Source organism: Pocillopora verrucosa, chromosome 1 (genome assembly GCF_036669915.1).
Source record: "Pocillopora verrucosa isolate sample1 chromosome 1, ASM3666991v2, whole genome shotgun sequence".
In the NCBI taxonomy this organism is placed as follows: domain Eukaryota; kingdom Metazoa; phylum Cnidaria; class Anthozoa; order Scleractinia; family Pocilloporidae; genus Pocillopora; species Pocillopora verrucosa.
The window spans coordinates 1,040,668-1,064,352 of NC_089312.1; the positions used below are offsets into that span (position 1 = coordinate 1,040,668).

Here is a 23,685-nt window from a genome sequence, read left to right on the forward strand (position 1 = left end):
CGCCAGAGGACAGATGGTTCGTACTGCAGGGTCTTGCGTTGTTCGCCCAGGTAAGGTCAGGCAAGGAACTCAACTCTTTGAGTTCTGCTCTACACTAAGGAGTTATAAATGGGTACAGTCCTTTAGCACTCTAGAAGATATAGAAGATATGAAGCGAGAGCTTTCGGCGTGGAGTTTCGATTGAGAAGAGATTGGGGTCAGACTGAATGACGATACTGGATCAGGATATGTCGTGTCAAAGTATATAGGGAAAGTTTGTGGGATGTGAGTAGATAACCTGAGATGAAATAGCTGCTCTCATTTAAGCGGGAAGGGAAGTGAAGACGGAGAAATGAGATGGCCAAGCCCAAAGAACCAAGGAGGGGAACTGGTTACTAGATTGAAACTCTCGACCCAATCTCTCACATCTTTTGTCAAACAAGATGGCAGTCAGAATGTATGTTATGTCAATGAGAAAGCCAGTTAGACAAACGTCGGCACATTTGCCACCCTCCAGGACTCAAAAGTGACATGGCGTCTTGTAGCATGATAAGTTTTTGCAACTGGAGTCATTTTAATTCAGGTTTATACCGTCATTTTGGTAAAAGTCGTGTGGTAGTTTGGAGAACGTCACTTCATCAAGCATGTTTCGCACGTTTCAATACAAGGCAGACTTCGCCGATAGAAAGTTCTTTCGTACTTTCCAGGCATTTTTCTACACTAAATAAGCATTCTCTGCGTTTCGTTCGTCGAGGAGAACGTGAAGGAGTGTTAATCATAAATAACTGCGGCTTGCATTTCTCAAGGACGTGTTTACTAGAGAATGCTGTCAACGTGACGCAACAAACTAATCAAGATCTGAACACAGAAATTAGGAAAGTTAAAGAAAGCGCGGAAAATGTTTCATTCGACGAAAACTCCTCAGGAGAAGAGGAGAAGATTCGAGTCAGTCCAGATGACGCGTCTATGCGCACGAATTGTAGCGAATTAAATGACCTTTTCGTTGCGGATACGGAGCCTTCATGTGAGGAGACTTGTTCAAATGAAGACAGTTCTTCCCAAACTTCTGTTCCTCTTACAGCAGGTTTGTAAATGCTATTCTCTGTTCCTCTTACAGCAGGTTTGTAAATTCTATTCAATACCTGAAAAGCAGGATCATGCATGGGAATCAGTTATTGAATAACCCTTGATACAAGTGAATAACAGAATAGCAGTTAATGCGGGCTGCTTGTCCAGGGGGATGTTATGTAATCAGATCTAAATGACAAACAAGCATATGATGGGTCTGAAAATCAAGCATAATTGGACTTGTTTGTAATCTTTTCAATCAAACAACAATAAATTTTCCATTTAGGAATGGTCCATAATTGAGCTAAAGTAAGGGACACACTAGGCAATCTTACATGCATTTCATGCTAAATTTGGTCATCAATGAAAATCACTAGCTGAGTTGCCAATTTCAATATTACCTCTAGCCTCTTTTTCAAAGCAAGTCCTGGTGCTCATCTTTTCATATGATCATAATTTTTCATTCACATGGAAATTAAACTCATTTTCATATGAGTGGTTGAGCACAAGGCCTCATTATGCCTGGTTGGCTGACTATGCAACTGAAAACCATTGGCTCCCTTACACCAAGTGGAATATCAACTTTAACTAAGGTAATAGGAAATTCATGGATCATTGTCAGTATCAGAGTAACTAGGCACTTATCTCTCCCTGAGACACCTTAAAAGTCAATTGATAACAGGGATGACTCATGTTGGGTTAGAGTAGGTGAGCATTTACTCAGATACTGACATTGACCCAGATGCATCAACACTCATGGAATGAAGATGAAGATCAATGCTCCGCCTATTTGTGTAACTGTTATTTTAACAATGTATTATTTATTTATTTTTTGTGACAGAAATGCTGGAAAAATTCTTGATGAATTTCTTTCGTAACAAGCAGGTTAAAAAGGCTGCTCGTGAAAATGGTTTATCAAGTAGGAATTCAAATACTTTTTTTTTCGTATTGTTTTCATGATCAATGTCATGTTATTTTGGCCGTACTGTAAGTTAGATCACTGTGAGGTTACAGAGCTTTTCTGTCACTCAGACCTTTGTTGACCAGCTTCTCTGTTCCCATAACCTGTTTGGAAGATAATGTAATGGAGTGGCATTGAGAAGTTACAAGTTAATTACTTCTGGAAGTTAGAGGGTTAAAACAGCTCTTCAGGATGGCAAGATGGGGGGGGGGCTGCATGATGAGGGTGTGACTTGACTTGTGGGTGATGTCACTGGGAGGTGATATGACCAGGGTATGATGTGTCAAGGGAACAGTTATATTGTATTCATGTACCATCAAACTTCCATTCAAGAGAAACTTTAAACAAGGAATACCTCTTTCTTGTTGTGAGTGTCATGTTTAATTTTTATCTCTTCCTAAATTCTATACCGTTAAACAGAAACTTATTTTATCAATGCATAGTCAGAATTTTTGTTCTTAAAAACTTATACATCATGTCATAACTATGTATTTTTTTCATTTTACTTTGTATCAGATACTTTATTCAAAGAGATTTTTCTAGATTTCAAAAATAAAATAAATTTGCAAGTGGAAGATGGGAACAAAGAGATGCTTGAAGTGTTTAGTTCATTGTATTATAATGCAGGTAAGCTATGGAAAATAATATAAGCAGTAACCTCCTTTGGTGCAAGAATGAGGGAATTTTACATATTTTTTTGACCAAGGTTTTTTCTTAAAGTTTGAATTATCCGAGTAAATTAAAGCAGAGTGAACGTAAATTTAGTTCAAATTAACCCTCTACACCCTAGTGTGCACTTTCTCTATACTGCTCTCCTTACATCTCCCAAAGTGCTGACAAGGGGAACTTTTTTAACAATCAAGAGTGTCTCTAGTTGGTGTTCGTTTTGAATATTTTTGTGACCTACTATAAATGCTTGATTCAGGGGCAGTATTGTAAAGAGGTATTAGTAACCACTCAGAGTGGTTAATGTGTTGAAGGGGGGTCGGAATTAGCTGTTAATAAATAACTAAAAAAAATGGGTTCAAATCCAAGGGAAACCAGATCTTGTTTGAGTTAACCAGATTTGAGTGAGTAGGGTTCTACTGTATACCATTTACAGCAAGCAGGCTAGCTAATCCAATGAAATGAGCCCAATCATGGTTAAAAATTTGGTGTATTCTATTCTCTTTTCATAACTTGTTTGTGACTTTGATAATCAACAGATTATATGCAACAGCTCTTTCCATTGTTCATGAAATTTGCTCAGAAAGTAAATCCCATGCTGAAAAGTTTGGAGGAGGTGAAAAAGATATCAGATTTACGTGGACCTGCTGATTTGTAAGAGAATTATCCTCACCATTATTGTTTAATTGTTAGTATGAACTTTATTTACGGCTTTCTTTAATCCTTTAACTCCCAAGATCTGATTCTTAATTCTCCCCTCTAGCTACTACAGATTTCCATGTGAATTAGTCATGAGAATTTGGTGTTAGGTCAAGATTAAAAATCTACCTCATAAGTTTGAGTATTCTCATTAGCTGTTTGTTGGATAATGTATGGATATCATAGAGAGAAGTTACGTGTAAATCACTTCTGGGAGGTAAATGGTTTAGAGAAGGGTCCAGTCTTGTGACCATCAGTAGCATTGGTTCTTCTCAGCTTCTGATGGACTGTCTTCTTTTCCTCAATGTGATGTAAGCTAAACAGAGGGAAACCTCCAGCATTTTGTAAGGTTCCCCTGGCAGTTCACAGGCTCCAAATTAATTTTTTTTGTGCTGGCTCTAAGTAGCAACTAATAACATAAGATGAAAAAATTTTGAGTCCCCATCAGAGTATCAGAGTACAGTGTGGGGACTCAGAATGTTTTCTTTGTCCCATGACTAAAAGAACCATCTTTCTCTATTTCTTTACCAAGCTCAAAAAACTTGCCATCTATTTACATCAGGGCCTAGTTGTTCAAGGGGTGGATAAGGCTATCTACAGAATAAATTTTTGTTCAGAGGATGGCTCATCACATTTTGATGACACTAATCTACTGGATGGGAATTTATACATTGTATGGTGTTATTCAGTCTTTGAACGACAGGGCCCAGGTCCTCCCCTGCCCACTTCTTGAAGAGAATTTACCACTGACTACAATTTTTTTCTTTTTTTTTTTTCTTTTGTGACCTTTAGTATTCACTTGTTAATTGGAGATCATTCATTGTATTTTATGTTCTGTTAGGTTTCCTGAAGCCAGAGCAATGAAAAGGAAAATCATTTTTCATGCCGGTCCAACAAACAGTGGCAAGACTCATGCCGCTATTGAGAGATTTCATACAGCCAACTCTGGAGTCTACTGTGGTCCACTACGGCTCTTAGCAGCAGAAGTGTTCAAGAGAGCAAATCATGCTGTAAGTTGAAGCAAATAAAACAACTGTGCAGCATCAAATATATTTTAAAGGTTTCTGTTCTCATTTACATTTTTCCTTGTGGCTCTAATGCCCTGCACAGGACCCCTCCACCCTATCCCTCTTAGTCAGCTTTTGCTGTCCCCTCTTTTCTCTAAGATTTTCATTTTGTTTCTTTTCTCCCTTTTTCAAATGTTTTTTCAGGTGGCTCATGTTAGTCTATGATTCCAGTCTATTTACTTGATTTAGGTAAAGTTCTAATTAAAAACTGCAAGTGTCAATGTATGTAGTACCTCTGAGCTACTTGGGGACACAGTTTACATTCCCTGAATTTGTGAGGGCTGTTGAGAATGAACCTCACTTTTAAGTCACAATTTTTCCAGAATACCCTGTCTTGATAGCCAATCTTACTGCAAAAATTTTCTTAATTATGCAATTCCACCTAGTTGTTGGTTCAATAGTTACTCATATTCTGAGTTACTAAAAATCAAATTCCCTCTGTTGCAGTTTCTAGAATTCTGCTAGTTATTCAATTTCTATTAATTGTTGTTTTCAGGGAGTGCCATGTGACCTGGTGACGGGTGAGGACAGACAGTGGGCAGTGTCACCAGAGGACCCCTCTGATCATATTTCATGTACTGTTGAGATGTGTTCCTCTCAAAGACCTTGTAAGTCATAATTTTAATTGAGGCTATACTTGAAGAATAGCCTAATTGCCTTTGGTGATTTACTTCTGTCACTGGGTGACTTGTATAGCTTTGTTTTTATCAAAGCTTTTAAAAGCTGAGTACACCAGATTTTTGAGATCAGAGGCTTTTCTCACCTTGCAAATATGTTACAAGCTCAACTTACTAAAGCATGTACTTGCCTTTAGACCATATGTCACTTAAATTTTGTTAGACCTTCCTAAGAATGGGGGTATGCATTGATGAAGTTTTGCTTTTAAGCAGTAAGCTTATAAACTTTCATGATCATAGTGAATTAAAAGAGGACCTCATAGGGATGCAGAAATTTGGTTACTTAGTTACTGTGGTGTGTTCTTTAGTTCCGTGCCCCTCTCCTCTCAGGAATGTTGATGGAAACTGGTGGACAGTCAATGAACAATTATAGGGGGAGGGGTTGGAGAGTTGCCTGTGATGGACTAACATCCCATCTAGGGGGAGGACCCATGCTATTGCTGCTTTTTACCACTAAAATAGGATAAGCTCAGGCAACAGTGAGCTATTGGGTTTTAAGATTTTATAGATTTATATCCACCTGTTGATTGTAAGTTTTTTGTTCAGTTGATTGTGCAGTGATAGATGAAATTCAGATGATGAGAGACACAGATCGAGGCTGGGCCTGGTCAAGAGCTCTTCTAGGTGAGTTCAAACAAATTAGGAAGGATACTTTTCATGAGCTGGAAGGCATGATGGTATATTGATTAGCATGCAAGAATTTGAATTAAGAGATCCAGGTCTGAGCCCTGTCAAAGTCTATGTATTTGTTCTTCAGCAATACACTTTACTCTCTCAGTCTTTCTCTCTTTCCATCTGGGAGTGTAACTGGGTGCAAGAAAACTTTACCCAGAGTACCAATAACCCTTGTTGCTTCATGATGGTGAGATGATATGATCCTTTGTTGGAGTGTCCCATTAAGCTTGAAGGCTGATTTTACCTTTACTTTTATCAGATTCTTTAAACATAACACTCTAAGATAAGATAGAATCCTCTAAATTTAGTAAATACTTTCATTTACTCTTGGTTTGAATTTATTCCTAGACTGAATATGCCCAAGCTAAAATTGGGAAATATTTCCTGATATCCCCTTATTTTTAAGTCCTGTATGAAATGTTGTAAAAGCCTGCCTTTAAAAGTTTATTTAAGTTTGGAGAGAAATTTGTGGTTGTTACAGAGGGTGATCTTTGATGCCATGTGATGGTGAGTGCAAATCCAAAGGAAATCTATCACTGAAGTTTTACTTTTTGTCTTTTTAATAGGTCTGCCATGCCCAGAAATACACGTTTGTGGAGAAAGTTCTGCCATAAATTTAGTGGAAAGATTAGTGTCTTCGTGCAATGATGAATTAGAGGTAAGACTCGCATGGAAAGTTTTCTCAAGTTTGGACACAGACTCCCATAATACCAGTGTTGAACATGTGCTGTGTCAGCCACAATATTAGCCTTCTTTTCAGGCTTCTTATCCGCAATTTTCATAGTTATTGTAGTTACACTGTATCCTGCAAAAAGAGGTTTTTTTTATAGTTGTACCTGACTAATTGTTCTAAGGTGGACAGATAAATGAAACAGACAGAAAGAGAGAAAGATATATCAGTTATACCTTCATTCAGTTGAGTCACTGCGACAATAAATACGCTGAAATGACCTGGTGCAGCCTCCAACTTGCAACATTATACCAACAAAACCATCTCTTGTTCCATGTTTTATATATCAATCGCTCTGACGAAGGGCTAACGCTCGAAACGTCAGCTTTTAAACTCTTTACGGTGGCCAATTGACGTTATCAAATCAGTAGATAATACTAAATTACCCTGTTATACTCTCGCACCGACGCCGCACCACAGTTTCTTCAGAAACTTACCCACTTTTTTCATGTTTTATGTGACTGACTAAGTTTTGGGTGTGAAATTGTAAAATGGACATGACTTTGGAAATCCAGCCTTGGAATGAGATGTATTCGTTGTTTTTGTAAACCTCAGGTGCGTCATTATGAGAGACTATGCCCTTTAGAAGTCAGCCAACGTAGTCTTGGTAAGTTATCAAAAAAATTGGAAATTTTTCAGTTGTTAGTGGTACAACGCAGTCACATTGACGGACCTTAAACTTTCTGGATCACAGTCCGTACTCTTAGCAATACCAAGTAACATCGGTGTTTCGCTTTAGTAAGCTTATGAACCTTCATAGCAACTAGTAATCATGGATTAGTGAAGTGCGTTCTAGCCTAGGAATGGATAGTTTTGTAAGCATGCGTGGTTCCTAAACGAGAAGTAACCAGCAACTACACTGAGTCGTGATATGGTTTATTTTCAGGAGGAAATTTCCAAAAAATCCGAGCTGGAGATTGTGTTGTTGCGTTTTCTCAGTGGGATTTGTACCAAGTGAGGAGGAAAATTGAAAGTCAAACAAACAAGAAGTGTGCCATCATTTATGGAGGCCTCCCACCTGGTAAGTAAACTTAAAGTGGAAGGAGCTTTGTAAAACTCAGAGGTTTAAAGCTGGTTACCACCGCTTATATAAGACGTCTCACCGCCGTCAGTTTTTCCCGCGAACAGCTTCTCGTGTTTGGATTTCCTCTCACGGCACAGCTGTCTATTACACCATCGGCAACCTCTCGAGGGAAAAGTTATTGAAACCCCTGAATACTTTCAAGATTCTTTATTTTACAATTTTTTTCTGAACCGTACAGATTAAGTGGATAAATATTAATAGATCAACACGGCGAGATACACAAAAAAAATTAAAGAGAACTCAGACTGATAGACGCCGTTTTAAACCAGCCTCGGACTGTTTCCTTTTCTTTTCTTTTAATGTTACAAAATTTTGATAGCTGCCTTCTTGTTTAACTTCAGTTACAAAATTGGAGCAAGCAATGAAGTTTAATGATCCAGAAGATGAGTGCTCTGTGCTTGTAGCCTCGGATGCCATTGGAATGGGGCTGAACTTGTGAGTCTGTCAAGTGAACTGTAACAGTTATTTGTACAAATGTTTGTCTATACGTGAAGTAATGTTCACTTGTTCTGACGAATGGCTAACACTCGAAACGTCAGCTTTAAGTAAAGTTTAAAGGGGTAAGTTTCTAAAGAAACTGTGGTGCTGCGTCGGTGGGAGAGTATAGCAGGTAATTTAGTGTTAACAACTGGGTTGAAAACGTAAATTAGCCACCGTAAAGGGTAAAAAAAAAAATTAAAGTAAAGTTTACTCGCCCTGACGAAGGGTTAACGCACGAAACGTCTGCTTAGAAACTCTTAATAGTGGCCAATTTACATTTATCAACTTAGTTCTAGTGAAAAAATCAAATTATCTTGTGATGCCCCTCACTGACGCAGCACCAGAGTTTCTGTAGAATTTATCCCCTTTATTTATCTTAACCCTTTCACTCCCATTAGTGACCAGGACAGAATTTCTCCTTACAATATCAATACAATATCAAGCAGACAAGTGATGAGAATAAAGAAAAATATCAATTAGGAGATTACAAGTTGATCCAATACCAAATTCTCCAAACTAGCATAACAAGAACTGTATGGCAGACAGTAAGGAGAATTACTTATGAGATCTTGGGAATTAAAGGGTTAAGTGAATTTGGTTAGTCTTGAGCAACGTATTCTTAAAGTTAGGGCTCTTTTTAATTGGCATTTTAGATTCATGGTAAGAAATTTCCGTAACTCTCTAAATCATCGATCGGCACCGGTATCGCAGAGGTCATGGGTTCAAATCCCTTACGGGCCTGAATATTTTCAGGTCTTATTCAACTATTAGTTCAGTAGTTCAGTAGTGTTCATAGCTGCGAGGATCTCTTATATTCGTTTCTTCACCGCAGTGCACATATATGATTTTCATATATCTACAATCATTATTCATCGATTTAAGTTAGTTTTAAACGTTCACCAATATTCTTATTTTAACGTATTTTGAGTTTTGCTTGTCCATTTTTCCCTTTCCATTTTTCAGAAACATTAAAAGAATTGTGTTCAGTTCGCTTTTGAAATATAATGGCAATAACATGGTGCAGCTAACTTCCTCTCAAGTGAAACAGATCGCAGGTCGTGCCGGCAGATTTGGCTCGGCTCATTCCAAGGGAGAAGTTACCACGTAAGAAAGCTGCTGATTTTCTCCATTAAAACAATTTTCAGCTTTGAGTAAAAGTAGTGTGGGACCAAGTCTGAGGATGTATTAGGTTCTCTTGCGAGTTTCACGGTCAGTTTGGAAACTTAAAAACGGGTCACTATGAGTCGATTAACTAATTCGAGCGATGTCTCTTATCACGAAACAGGGTCAGGGGACACGACTCCAAAACTCTTCAAAGGCTGATGGAAGAACCTATAAAAGATGTGAAGGTAACTGTTGAAGGCGAATGTGATGGCTGTTTGATGTTAAGGTGTCTTTCGAATAGTTAAATGAATGCTTGCGTTGAAATTATTGGCGGTATTCATCTGTAGAGCGAAGGCAGTCTGGAACCCAATGTCACAAGGTACCACGCGACAAGCACTCCTTTCTTGGTGACAACGAGTATTTTAAATACAAGCATTATTTGGCTTAACACTTCGCAATTGACTTCGGGTAACATGATTTGGCTCCATAGTTAAATTTGTAGAACATCTCAGGTTTGAATCCCTGACTTGTTTTTCCAAGTTTGTAAAATCTCGGAAGAATGATCACGGATACACGGCGACAAGAGCTACTCAACGATCACCTCGTATGGTGCAATATCTTCAGAATTTCTGTGTGAATGTATTCAAGGATTTTATTAATATAAGCTGCGTTAGAGGTAAATTCTGCCGCTCGAATCTGTACTTAAAGAAACTCTTCAATCCATCCTTGTTTATTCTGATCTTCCATTGCTAAAAAGCACCAGCTTAGTTAACATCAGAGGAAAGAAACAAAGATAAATCAAAGGAATTTTGTGTACAAGGCTGCCTACAGCGTTTGATAACAATGAATTTTCAAAAATACTTTATTGTGAAGATCATTCTCGGGCATTCTTTTAGTAATTTACGAATTGCTTCTTATTTTATCCTTCCCTTTCTTCTTTCCTCCATCAGGCAGCCGGGTTATCCCCCAGTATGGAACAAATTGAAATGCTCGCTCAACATCTACCGGATGCAAGTCTCTTGAAGTTATACGTAAGTCCATGTTGTGTCTAAAGTTATGCGAGAGTGCCTTGGTTTTATTTTCCATATCTTTGTTGTTGTGAGAAATTCGCGCCAGTCTCTCACCAAGTACCGCGCGCCTTGTCGCCCGCGTTTTCCCGCGCTTCAGGCGATTTACATACACGTCTATTTACGTTTAGCTCTTCTTAGCTTCCTGTGTTATTTTCCTTCGCTCTTATTGGTTTGGTTTTACGAAAGGTGATTAAAATGCGGAAGTTTTAGCGAGAAGATGTGCAGACTTTGATTGAAGGTGATCCTTAAATCAATAAATGGTTTGAACCCGCGGGTAACATTTGATCACGTGGTCTGATCTCACTTTCGCTCTGGTTATCGAAACTTCAGTCACCGCTTCCGATGAGAGTCGTTCCCAGGACTACACTTACGCGGACGATCAGGCTACACGATCCAATGGTCCATAAACGTGACGCAACGTATTCGAATGTTAACTTTCAGCCGTTGCCCTTAAATTTTGATTGAAAAGTTGCAGAATACTCGTTATTGTTTAACATAGTTTGAATGAAAGTGATCTTCGCAGTGATGTGCACTACTTAGGCAGTAGTGAAAATAAGGCCTGAAAAAAATTCAGGCCTGTACGGGATTTGAACCCATGACCTCTGCGATACCGGTGCAGCGCTCTACCAACTGAGCTAACAAGCCAACTGGGAGCTGGTCATGATGGTGGTTCTACAGGTGAATGGTTCGTACAGGCCTGAATTTTTTTCAGGCCTTATTTTCACTACTGCCTAAGTAGTGCACATCACTGCGAAGATCACTTTCATTCATGTCTTTATCCGCAGTTCAAATATATGACCTTCATATATTCTTAACCGTATATTCATCACTTCACGGGTTTATTTAGAACCACCATCATGACCAGCTCCCAGTTGGCTTGTTAGCTCAGTTGGTAGAGCGCTGCACCGGTATCGCAGAGGTCATGGGTTCAAATCCCGTACAGGCCTGAATTTTTTTTCAGGCCTTATTTTCACTACTGCCTAAGTAGTGCACATCACTGCGAAGATCACTTTCATTCATGTCTTTATCTGCAGTTCAAATATATGACCTTCATATATTCTTAACCGTCTATTCATCACTTCACGGGTTTATTTAGAACCACCATCATGACCAGCTCCCAGTTGGCTTGTTAGCTCAGTTGGTAGAGCGCTGCACCGGTATCGCAGAGGTCATGGGTTCAAATCCCGTACAGGCCTGAATTTTTTTCAGGCCTTATTTTCACTACTGCCTAAGTAGTGCACATCACTGCGAAGATCACTTTCATTCATGTCTTTATCCGCAGTTCAAATATATGACCTTCATATATTCTTAACCGTCTTAACATAGTTTGTTCTTTAATTCTGAATTAAATACGTAAAGTTTGTCAATATCTTAGGAAACGTTTGAAAGCGTGGTTCAACTGGATGGTGCAAACTATTTCATGTGCGACCTCGCAGATGTCAAGGTTTGTTTACTGTGTTAAAATTTGCAACAGTTATTAGGATTCAGTTACATGGCCTCAGTTCTGTGTGAGATCTGCAATTAGTCCAAAATTTGTTCCAGTACAGCAACCCATCACGTCAAACACAAGACCCATCGTTCCCTTAGTTTCAAATGAGCAGAGAATTGGGACGAGGCTTGTTGAATGGTTGAGAAAGCGTATACTCGTATTTTTCTGAGAAGTTTAATCCTTGTTGTTTACATTTATTTTGTTTTTGTGTTGTTTTCCTTTTTGTTTTTTTTATTTCATAGATTTTAGCAAGAAAACTAGGAGGAATTCCTTTGTCGATAAGTGATCAATTTGTATTCAGCAGAGCGCCAATCAGTGTGAAAAAATCGGTCGCCGTAGATCTCGCTGTAAAGGTACGAGGATTTTTTGTCGCATTCCAAAAATTCCTCGGCAGAAGTGTTTTATAAGTTGTATTCAGGGAAGAATAGAGGAGGTAAACATAACTACAACACAGAACTCCTCAATTGCTGGAGTAAACTTTAACCCTCTAACTCCCAAAAGTGATTAACATATATCCTCCCCATAATGTCGCTATGTTATCCAGCAAACAGGTAATGACAATACGCAAACTCATCCCCGTCATTGGCAGTTAGTTGGCAATCGATTTTCTACAGCCCACTCCCCCCCCCCCTTTTTACTCTGTTAGCGACGACTGATACCCCCCCTCCTTTTCCACTAAAAACCATGTGACCTCCCAAAAATCCTCCATTCCCGACTCCCCCTCTTTCCCCCCCCCCTTCCCCGCGATAAATCATAACTGGTCCGTTATCTGAATGGTCACACACGGGTGTTCTTCTTTTAATTTTTTCGCTGATTCTTTTTTTGGTTAAAAGTTACGACTTTATTCACTACAAAAGCCAGCATTTCATGAAAGCTCTTCCGTGTCTCCTAATATCAAACCTCTTTGGTATCTACCATGCTTCCTTCAATGCTAGTTGCTAAGGAATAGTATCTTCATGATGGAAGTAAAGTAATTCCCATTTATTCCTATCAGTTTGCAGAATGTGTGAGTGCAGATTCCCCGATAACAGCTTCAAAGCTCGAAACGTTTTTAAAATGGCCGCCCCAAGCTCCCAGGACGCTGGAACAACTAAAGAATTTAGAGACGTTACATGAAGGACTTGATCTATATCTTTGGCTCAGGTAGGGTTATCATGAAAGAATCGAGACTAAGGTTAACACTTACGAGTCTCCTCTACTCCGCAATTCACTGATTTCTCTGAGTTAAGTTATACCCTGGAAACCAGATATTTTGACTCTAAAAATATCTTTAGAGGGAGGGAGAGGGATAGTTTGTTTTGAGGGCTCCAGTCTCTTAGGTTCATCTTCTCCCTTTGCAGTGCGCTGTAAGACCTTTCCATTTGGTACTGTAGTCTGATCACTCGAGCAAGCCTGAGAAGGCATGTTTTCAGTGATAGTGACTGACTTTTTAGCAACCTGAGCATACTTTATCACGAGGGTCAAGCCACCTGTCTCTGATGATGACTTTCAAGAAGGTTATCTCTTGCTTGATCCGAGTTCAAACCATTTACTCGGAGATCTTTAAAGTTTATTCTACCAAGTGAGGGCCTTTTGAGACTCAATACTGCGGCTTGGTCCTTTCTGTTGAAAATCCCTCATTATTTTATTTGTTCTTTTTCTCTTTTTTCCTCGCAGTTACCGTTATCCTCAAATATTTGTAGATCAGCAAAATGTATGCAACATGCAGGATGACGTAGAAGCTATTATTGGTGATACAGTGTCGTCCAGTTCATTCGGTGGATCCTCGATCAGCTTGCCGTCACGAAGAAGACGTTCGAAAGCAAGGTTCGGCGATAAAAACCTGATAAAGTGGATGAGTTATCACAAATTTTGAGGTTATATATTCGATTATTTCATTTTAGTTCCTAGTAGAATTATATGTAAATGTGTATGTATGTATATATAAATTTTTTCGGTTTCGCGATGGCATTCGCTAAATCATGGTTTCATCATCATCATCGCTCGTTGCGCCAACGTGACGGCCTAGGCACATTAGGCCATCACGTTGTCCGCCCAACCCCCCCTGTGGCGTGCCGCCGCCATGGCTACAATGCAGCTCTTCCATCCCGCCTTGCCTCTCTCGCTTTCGACAGTCCTTCTCCAAGTGGTCTTTGGTCTCCCTCTCGCCCTTCTCTGGCTTCGATCTTCTGGTCTGGTCTGACTTTTTTAGTCTATACCACACAGAAACCAAAAAGAAGTTTATTTCAATCAAAACAACGAAAAAAATAGTCGTAAATTAAAACTCTCGACGCGCGATTTCGTATTTTCGGCTGCTCTGATGTGAGTAGTACTTGCTGTTCACTTTCGACCTAGCCAATTAGCGCGCCATTCACCTGTGTGGTATATTCTACCTAAAGATATTTCATGCACTGAAGACAAATTTTCTCCGACCATGATGAATTAAATGATGTGAAAGAATTATGAATTACTAGTTCAAATTCAATCCTACTGAAGACCCAAATTTTCCAAATAAAAAATATAAGTATATATTTTTTATAAACATTTTGCTAACAGAACTATTGCGTATTTTATTTAATTTTGCAGAGGCTCTACAGTTAAAATAACAAGAGTTTCGTCGCCTGCACACAAGTTCTAAAATCTTGAAGAAGTACTTCCCACGCTCACGCTTCCTCTCTCCAAAAGGGAGAGTTCACCAAAATTAAAGACCAAGATTTGACTCAAGATGTACGTCGTCGAATTGTCGTGTCAGCTGGGCCAGTTCTCTTATGGTCTACGTGTGCTGTGACATCGTAATTTTTAGATGGGTTTCCAGATATTTGGAACTTCTGTGTTACGCACCTTCCAACAGCTCTACATAAAAACTTTATTGTGTGGAATGTTGATTTTTCAGAGTTAAATGTGACTTCATGAATAAACAAGTTTGTAAGAAGCCGACAATTTTCAGTTTCCATAATAATTTGTATCTTTTGTTTTAATTTTCCGTGAATGAATACTCTAACAATAAAACATGATTTATACGTTTAGATTGGTCAAGAGGAGTCTGCTGATACCCAATTTAATATTTCCACCGATCCTTAAAACAAAGAATATAACAAATGTTCAAAGATTCTATCCCCTGGGAAAAAAAACTGCGAAAGAACACATTTGATCGAGTGTGTTATCAAGCAACACTAAAACTTCAAGTTGTGCAGTTCATATGTGGCTGAGTTAAGAAAAAAATCCTTGATTTAAAGCGGAAAGAAATGTACCCATCTGGGCCACAATTTGGATTCAATTTGCATAACTATCAAAACAGCAAGCGTACTTTCAGTGACACACACTCGTTTTGTTTGGCATCGTGTAACAGCTGAAGGAGTGAATCACGTATTATAACATCAAGGACGAGAGGGTCACAGGAGCAATCCCTTCAGGGATGGGATCAACTCTGCATATCATTACTTCTATAATCCATGAAAGTGTTAATGTCTTTTCTAAAATGCAACAAGTACTCAGTTCCAGCAGGAATTTTTTCTGAGGTCCTGCCTTCTATTCTAGTTCTTTTTACCTGTGGGATTCATCTCTGTTCTCTGATTTGGTTTCTTTTGTCTCTCAATAGTTTTTTTAATTGTGTTTTAATCTGAGAAAAGGTAAAGGTTTTAAGAGGTGCGCCTATTTGTCTGCCCTTCTTTGTTCGCCTCCTTGCTCGATAGGTCTGGGAACTAGCAACCAGGAGAATGCCTTGAGCCTTTAGTCCACCTGCTCACGCTGTATCATCTTCGACGAACTCTATTGCCGAATTTCACATCGAATCACTCCAGATCTACTTTTTTAAGGCTGTCTGACGCTAAAAATGTTTTCTCGAGATTCATCAGTGAGCATCAAAGCCAGTGCCTCCTCCTTGTGCAACAATCTTACGGTTTTATCATCGAAGGAGAAGCAGTCGTTAACTTATGGCGTCGTTCATAAGGCATTTGTTTGTATCACCACCGTTACTAAGGGGACTGTCGTCAACCAGAAACAAGTCTCTTGTAAAGGAGAAGGAGCTCATAGTAGCTCTGCTGTGTTGCAGGTATTTCTTTGCTTTGCTAATTGTTACACCAAGCGGGGTAATGGTTGAATTCACATTCAATGTACTTATATGATCAGCTTGTTTACATTAGCAAGCTTCTTTAGCCATGACCTGAGCATGATCCGGATCGACTTTACTTATGCTGGATATACAGTACACAGTAAAATATATGGTAACAATTTGGCAATCAAACGTACATGAAAACTGAAAGTGCCTCTAGATCGGTGAAAAGTTAGCTCAGGTGTTCGTTCTTCTTTGCATTTAGACCTGAAAATCAATTTACAAATTTAAGATTATAAGTCTTTTAGGAGCTGGACAAGAGTTGGGTGACTTATGGTTTGAACTGAGAATTATGTTGTAACATTTGAACCATTTGATTGTCAGTAGCATAAACACATTTTCAACAATCTCCAGCATCTTAGTTTACATGTTATTGTCAATTACCTGATTGGCTGAATTATTCATGCATTTTGATTGGTTGTTACATAGGTCATAAATCTATTAAGAGGACAGATGCATGGGTGATGTCACCATTAACAACATTTGAATTTTTTATACATGAAACAAATAGATTTGTTGTTGCTGTGGTTTTGTACAGTAATTTATCACAGAAGACATCAAATTAATGTGGCAAGAACATCAGTGACACACTTGGCTGCACCTCATATGCCACTTTTTGTTTTTACCACATTTTGACATTATCTGTGATCTATCACAGTCATCAAACAGATGCATGACAACATGGAATCTATTTGCTAGGAGCAGTACAGGGAGTCTTATTTCTTCACTGAGTTAATTTGTCATGTTTTGGATGATGACAAGTCACATTACTGACCCAATTGCAAATTCTATCAGATGAACACAAGTCCCGTAATTTCATCCTGAACATTTCAAACTGTTGTTATCCTGAATACATTCTGTGGTCCAAAATAATTTCAGACAACAACATTCTGTTATGTTCTGATTTTAAAATCACTTCTTACTGATGATAATTAACTTTTCAGGCAAAGTGGTGTGAACTTCCAGACAGAACTGTCTTGGTTATTACCTCTGTTAAGGGTGCCCAGGTACTATTTCCTTCTTTACTTTGTGAAAATTTTTTTTAGTGCATTGAGAGCTGTAGTTACCAGTAACATTTAGCAAGCTGGACTCCTTGTAAATCTCTGTGTGTGCTAAATATTCTATTCGGCATAACATGTGAGGCAGTGTTAAGTTACAAATAGAAAGGCCATGTTCTCATTAGTATTGCCAATTAGGGGCTTGATTAAGGTCCCTATTGACAGGCATCAGCAAAGTTCACAGAAATCTTACAAAATGCTGTGGGGGTGGGGTGACTTATGATGAAGTAGCATACAGTTCAGGGGATGTATCAAAACTACCACAGTAGTTGCTTTTTGGTATAAAACTGAGACTTGGATAGGTTTTTTCAGAAAGGGAAGGGTTGTTCTCTTTTGGGAGATAACTAACACCTTATGATAAGTGGCACTTTTTTTTTTTTTACTGTGCACTAGTTCCCATGACATACATCAACTGATTTACTAGTTCGTGTATGAATGGTTTATGATTTAGATGTTTGAAACTGATGGATCTATAATGATATTCTGGCAAGCACTTGGTGAATCAAAGGAAGGAGGTATGCTTTGCATGTATTTTTCTAAATCATACGCACCATTTACTAACCTTGTTTTGTTGGCCTGTACTGTAAGTTACAGACCACTTGTTTCTGTTCAGATTTGTGACCATGAATTCTTATCTAAAATGGAGTCCAATTTGGAGACCTTTGTATCACATACCATACTAAATCACACCCATACTCCCAAACTGTAAGTCATAATGAGTATACTCCTTTCATTAATCAATATAAGACTTATTATTTATTTTTCTTATATACTTCAGTCTATTCCCATTTTGCAAGAGGAATATCAGCAGTAGGGGATAAGTATATTTGCGTTGGTGAGTAGAACTACAAGACAGATCTTTAGGATGTGTTTGTTTTAGCTTTGAACCTCTCACTCCAGTTTTAACCATTTGCACACATGTATGTTGGCAAATCACCCTCTAAGTGTCTGTTATGTAATCTGGTAAAGAAAGTAGAAAATTAGTAATAGTTTTCATGTTGTTGAGTCCTTGAGAGAGTTGTCTATCTGCCCTTACATGAAGTGTCTGCCTTCAGAGGGTGTACCTCATACAAGGGTGTTGGCATATGAGAAGTGTCCGCATACAGAATTGCTCACCTTGCAGAGAATCGTCAATGTTTCAGAAGTGTTTTCCCCTTTAATATTTTTACCCACGTATGGTGGTGTACATGGAGCTCTCTGTCCACATAGGTGTGCTTGCTCAAATTTGTTACACCCAGCAAGTTTGTTATTTTAGGTACTTCTGAGGGTGGTATCATGGTGTTTGACATTCCCCCACGTGGCACAGCTGTTAAACTACAGGAGACACTTACCTCACACAAGACAGCCATTTGTGAGCTTGAAGCACAAGGTGGACGGATGGTGTCATCAGATGAGGAGGGTAACATCATTCTGTGGCAATCAGGAGGACATTTTACAGAGATTATTAAGATTGATGGAAAAGGGTTAGCAATCACATCTTTTTTTTGTCTGAAGTCAACTTCACATTTTTGTGATGCCATTGATTTACCATCTAGCAAAAAACTCAAGTGTTCTGTTGTCAGGTAAAATATAATATATTCCTTAAAATATATTTTTTCTTCCAGGTTTCCCTGTTCAACACTGTGCTTGTACAAGGACTTTATTATTGGTGGTTTTGCCACAGGTCACATTAGAGTCTTCAGTGTGTCATCTGGTGCACTTTGTATTGAGGCTTGTGCTCATGCTCGTTGGATCAATGCAATGGATATTTCTGTAGAAGCAGGGCTGGTAAGGAAATTTTTTCTTCTGCATAAACTGATTTAATTATTTGGAAAATTAAGCACAATGTAGGATTTGACCTTGCTATTAGAGCACAGCTCAAGGTGTTAAATTTCCAGCTTTACCTTGAAATAAAGGATTTTAGTCACAAGCAAACGGCAAAGAAAAAAATGCGAATCCTAGCTTGCCCTCATTATCAGCTCTGCACAACCCACTTTTCTCCATTCACAGGAAGACTTGAGAAGAGTTGTGTAGGGATTTGCTGGGGGTCTGGCACTAATAATTATCAGTGCTAAACCCCTGGCAGAAATCCCACCGCCTTAAATTGCTCAAGTCCTCAGACTTTCCCGCGAGCGTAGGATCTGCTCGCAGGCTATGTGAGGCTCATGTAAGGATTCGGATCAATATCAGTATCTGGGCAACTGCCCACCTACCCCTCCCCTAACTCAACAATAGTCAACTGATAACAAGTTAGGGTTAATGTTGGGTTAGGGTAGGAGTAGGTGGGTAGTTGCCCAGATACTGATATACTCCAACTTCCTCTTATTTCCCAATAGTGCCATCTACCAGCAGAGTAACAAAGAAAGTAGGCCATTTTGGACATTCATGCTGGGGCCCTTTTCTCGAAAGTCCCAGTAATTTTACAGGCCCGAAGTTATATATTTCTAAATTTTAAGGAATGATTACGCGATTCTTCAGTCAAACACTGGTCCATCCTTTTTCATTTCCTGACATCTTTATTGCTTGAATTTCAAATTTGTCAAATCTCGATCTCGAATGAAACACGATAGACAAAAAGCCCGCTTTTCGGGCCCTTGAACTCGATAAGTCTCTCAAGAAACGAGCCCCAGCATCCTCTGTGCTCCTAGGAACAGCAGTGTTTAATTGGTGTTATTTTTGAAAAATCGAGTAAAAAAGATGATCGAGATTTCTAGCCTAGTTGTCTGTATGAAGAAAGATTTGAAACACCTATCATAAGTGTTGTAACCACCACTGTTTGGATTGTTTGTCTTTTATTGTTTATATATAATTACACGTAAATAACGTAATGTTGTTACTGTCCACAGCTTGTCACAGTTTCAGAAGACTCTAGTGTCAGAGTATGGAAGCTTTCTGCTGATAGCAGTCCAACGGTAGGTTTTTCAGCAAGGATTACTTTTTGCTGTAATTTTTGTGATTGGCTAATCGCCCATGAAGATCCTTAGTTGTGATTGGACATTGTGATACTTTGGATTTGCGACTCTGAACTCCAAGCACAGGAAAACCTGATGAAAGGGGTAAGTTTCTAAACAAACTGTGGTGCTGCGTCGTTGGGAGAGTATAACTAAACTCCAAGCACAGGAAAACCTGATAAAAGGGTGTAAGTTTCTAAAGAAACTGTGGTGCTACGTCGGTGGGAGAGTATAACTGGATAATTTAATATTATCGACTGAGTCGATAACGTAAATTGGCCTCCGTAAAGAGTTTAAAAGCTAACGTTTTGATAGAACTGGCCAATCGCCCTGACGAAGGGCTAACGCTCGAACCTTTAGCTTTGAAACTCTTTACGGTGGCCAATTTCCGTCAACAACTCGCTTAATAATACCAAATTACCCTGAATGACTGATAGCCTACAAAGAGGCCCCCATCGCGGCAGAACGAGCGTTTTTCAGCCTGCGAGAACATTTGAATGGTCTGGCACTAAAGAGTGTCAGACCATTCGCAGACCTCTAGATGACTCGCGTTTCTCAAGTGCTGAAATATGCTCGCTGGCGAAGAAACGCTAGTACTGAAGCGCTAAAATTGACGACGGCCAGCTCGCAAGCTGAAAGACCAAGTACTTTGGTTCTAGTCAAACTTTACATCTGATTAGGTTGATCGGTGGCAAGAGGTTTCTCGACCAATCACAGAGCGTAAAACAGCAAACCAAAGCAATCCAGGATGCCTTTCGGCACTCATTGGAAATTTCGCTTTAACATACTCAACGTTTGATTCTATTGCCGAAATTTTTTTCTTTCAGATGGAGATGGTATTTCAACAAGTCATTGGAGATACCCAGCTGTGTGGAGCAAGATTCACAGACTTGTCAGGAGACTCCTTTGGTGTGGCTGGATATGACTTAGCAGAGATAATAATGTTCTCCAAAAACTAGAAATTTCCATAATTTATTCCCGGTTACCATAACGTCGAAAATTTCCCATAACGATTACTTCGTGGGTGCGTATCGAAAGTGGTTTTGCCAAAGGTAAGCCCGCAACTCCACGGCCCAGCGGGTCAGCGGCCCGCGGTATTCTTAAGGTCCAAGGCCTGGCGACTCACTTTACTGCCACCTCTCCAATGGGTGCTCCAATATGTCACGCTCTTGTAGCTCGTGGCAATAAAATGATAAAGATGAAATCTGAGAACTTTGAGAATGAATGTCTGTTTAGCCGGCAGGTTCTGTGATTAAAAAACGTTCAAAGACTAAACATTTTCCCCATGCAAAATGAAAGGAGATGTAGCAAAGCTTGCAAATGGTTGAAAATATAAAAAAGCACGAGCACAAAGACTTGCCATTATTCGTCTTCAGAGTTCACAATTTTGGTATGTATATGTTGTCCGCTGACCATGAAAAGTAGCAATGAAATGAGCCGCAGGCCGCGGGCTGCTCTTGGCAAAACCCTTTCAAAGAGACGTTGGTAAAACCTAACTTTGTCTTTTTTTCCTTTCTGACTTTTACTGGGCCTCATTTTGTTGTTTTGCATTGTATTGTTTCCATTTAATACTCTTAGATACATATTTAATTAGCCGTAGCAACAGCGCTATTTGCAGCTTGAAAATCCTCTACATAACATGACATAACGCTATAAATATCGGTGCAGTAACCAGCTTAACAGTTTAAAATAAATTTTATCTTGTTACATATCAAGGGTTTTAGTTCTTTAAAAATGATATGATTATCGAGATTAACCTTTTTGTTATTTACAAGTAAGTTAGACTCCATTGCCGTTGTTCAAATTTGCAGCCGTTTTGGCTGGAAAAAGACAGCAAATTCTGTTCTTTTTTTTCTGTAAATAGGGCAGATCACATACATAAACTGGGTTTTGATATAGTGCTTTTGGAAGGAGTTTGTCTCTTGCGGTGGCAGTTTTACTTGTAAATAGCTGATTAATCGCCAATAGATTACTGTACTTACAACTGACGCAGTTTCGTCTCAAAATCCTCTTCATGACGTTGTAAATATAGTACTCGAGCGAATCAATTTGATCCATCAAGAGTTGTAGTAATTTTAAAAATTTTGCAATTATACAGATTAACCTTTCGTCAGTTGTACCGACAAATTCTGCTTTCCTCTCTGTTGAATTGAGCACACTTATCGACCACGTGAACTGAGTTTTACGATTCAGGGCCCGCTTTTTGAAAGAAAATTCAAGAACAAAGTGGTAAAATTAAGCTAATTTAGGGTTAAACAGGTCTCATTTACGATTTGAATAAGTCAGTTTTCCAGTGATTTTCATCAGCATCATTTTCGCTGCTTGAGGGTCGACGACGAGTGTTACAGGAGAGTAGTGAACCTTGATTGACCAGTATGATTAGGATAATTAGCTTGTGAAAATCCGTCGTCATAAGTGTTTTTCAAGGTGCAATTACCTGACGTATTTCAGCGACAAAAAAACTCTTTGTTGAAATCATAGACACGATCTAAGTTCAAATATTCATAATCCACAGAGCGAACTTTGAACGACGCCAAGGTACATTCTAGGTTAGTACAAAAATTAACGAACACCGGAAGTCTTCTCATGGCGACATATGAAGATGCCGTGGGTTTTGCCAGTGTTTGAAAATATGATCATAAAATTTGTTCGTTGGTTATTTTTCCAGATAAATAATGAGCTATTTCTTCGATGCTGAAGTTACCTAAGTAGAACGCCAGCAGTTCAAAATAAATCCGTTTCAGTTGTTGATTAGAGAAGATTCGGTTTTTTTTTGTTACATCTTTATTCTAAATGACCTGCAAATTATCGGTTTGAAGTAAAAGTACCAGTCACATACAGTGTACTTTAAAAAAATAACTGGAAAAATTATTAAATCGTAGGCACACTTTGATTTAGATAGTTATTGAGAAGTGATTTGTAACCATCAGCCGAGCTATTTATAAGATATTAATTCTAATGATATTTATCAATAATGGTAGATCTGTCTATGAGTCACTTCAATTTCAGTATCAGAGAGTTGCTATGATGGCGACTCATCTTGCACAACTATCGTTAATACTTAAATTTAGTTATAAATTAGTGTTCGTTTATTCGAGGGAAATATTCGATGAGTTATAAAAATTTTTTGCTTTCGTGCAGATAGAGAACTAATCTGCAGGGTTTGTATTAAACTTAATGTAAATTTTAACTTTGTCAACAACCCGTGACATACTTATGCAATTATCACTGTGAAACTAAGGTGTGGTCCCAGAGTGCATGTGTATTTGAACCTTCTTTTCGACAGGAATAACGATGATTTTGATGCAATTATCTTAATAGGAGACAACCTTGCATTAGCTTTAATGCAAATAGGAAGCTAATGAAGGACTCCTTTAATGGCAAATCATAGCCTACGCCCTCACACACATAAATGAACGAAGTGACGTTACATTAAAGTGGTTGAACTTAAATAAACACTGTTGCCGTGTCTCAGCTATTTTATAAATGACAAGCTTAAGAACGAAAATGGCTAGGAAATAGCGAAATAATTTTCTTTCCTTTTTTTTTGCGTAGAATGCGAGACTGATTTGGCTTTGATGCAGTTCAAAAGAACTTCCTATTCCTATTGATCTAGGATGTAGAGACTCGATGAATCTCTCACCGGTTTAGATCCTTGTAATTTTTTTTGTCGTTCATGTTGCTGCTTTTGTCAGGGACAAAAAAAAGTTACAACCTGAAATTGTTGAACTGAAATTTTTGTATTTTGAATTATCAATTCTTTTCCTCAAGTTAGAGGTTTTTGAACGAAATATTTGAGGTTTGAAAACCGTCAGAAAGTAAGTCTCTAACTTGACAACAACATTACCACCTGTTCTG

General features: G+C 38.7%; 2 protein-coding genes across 3 annotated transcripts; both read left to right on the forward strand.

The window, feature by feature from the left end:
• The first annotated feature begins 424 nt into the window (after positions 1 to 424).
• Positions 425 to 14,743, forward strand: LOC131785472 (ATP-dependent RNA helicase SUPV3L1, mitochondrial). Of its 2 annotated transcripts, none has more exons than XM_059102360.2 (19): positions 425 to 1,063; positions 1,889 to 1,966; positions 2,525 to 2,635; positions 3,214 to 3,328; positions 4,215 to 4,383; positions 4,937 to 5,048; positions 5,664 to 5,741; positions 6,359 to 6,450; positions 7,078 to 7,129; positions 7,409 to 7,543; positions 7,948 to 8,041; positions 9,050 to 9,190; positions 9,372 to 9,435; positions 10,141 to 10,221; positions 11,636 to 11,704; positions 11,992 to 12,102; positions 12,744 to 12,892; positions 13,406 to 13,605; positions 14,315 to 14,743. In XM_059102360.2, exons 1-18 carry the CDS (start codon positions 511 to 513, stop codon positions 13,602 to 13,604), a joined length of 2,403 nt encoding a protein of 800 aa, XP_058958343.2. In that variant the 5' UTR covers positions 425 to 510; the 3' UTR covers position 13,605; positions 14,315 to 14,743. The 2 variants fall into 2 exon arrangements, with proteins under 2 accessions (XP_058958343.2, XP_066014602.1); XM_066158505.1 differs by having other exon boundaries at positions 13,406 to 13,555.
• A 702-nt stretch (positions 14,744 to 15,445) lies between these two features.
• On the forward strand, positions 15,446 to 23,300 carry LOC131785524 (WD repeat-containing protein 54-like). Its single transcript, XM_059102434.2, has 8 exons — positions 15,446 to 15,779; positions 16,784 to 16,846; positions 17,349 to 17,412; positions 17,676 to 17,732; positions 18,153 to 18,360; positions 18,502 to 18,664; positions 19,723 to 19,788; positions 20,655 to 23,300. The coding sequence occupies exons 1-8, from the start codon at positions 15,561 to 15,563 to the stop codon at positions 20,784 to 20,786; spliced, it is 972 nt and encodes a 323-aa protein (XP_058958417.2). The 5' UTR covers positions 15,446 to 15,560; the 3' UTR covers positions 20,787 to 23,300.
• Positions 23,301 to 23,685: the final 385 nt, after the last annotated feature.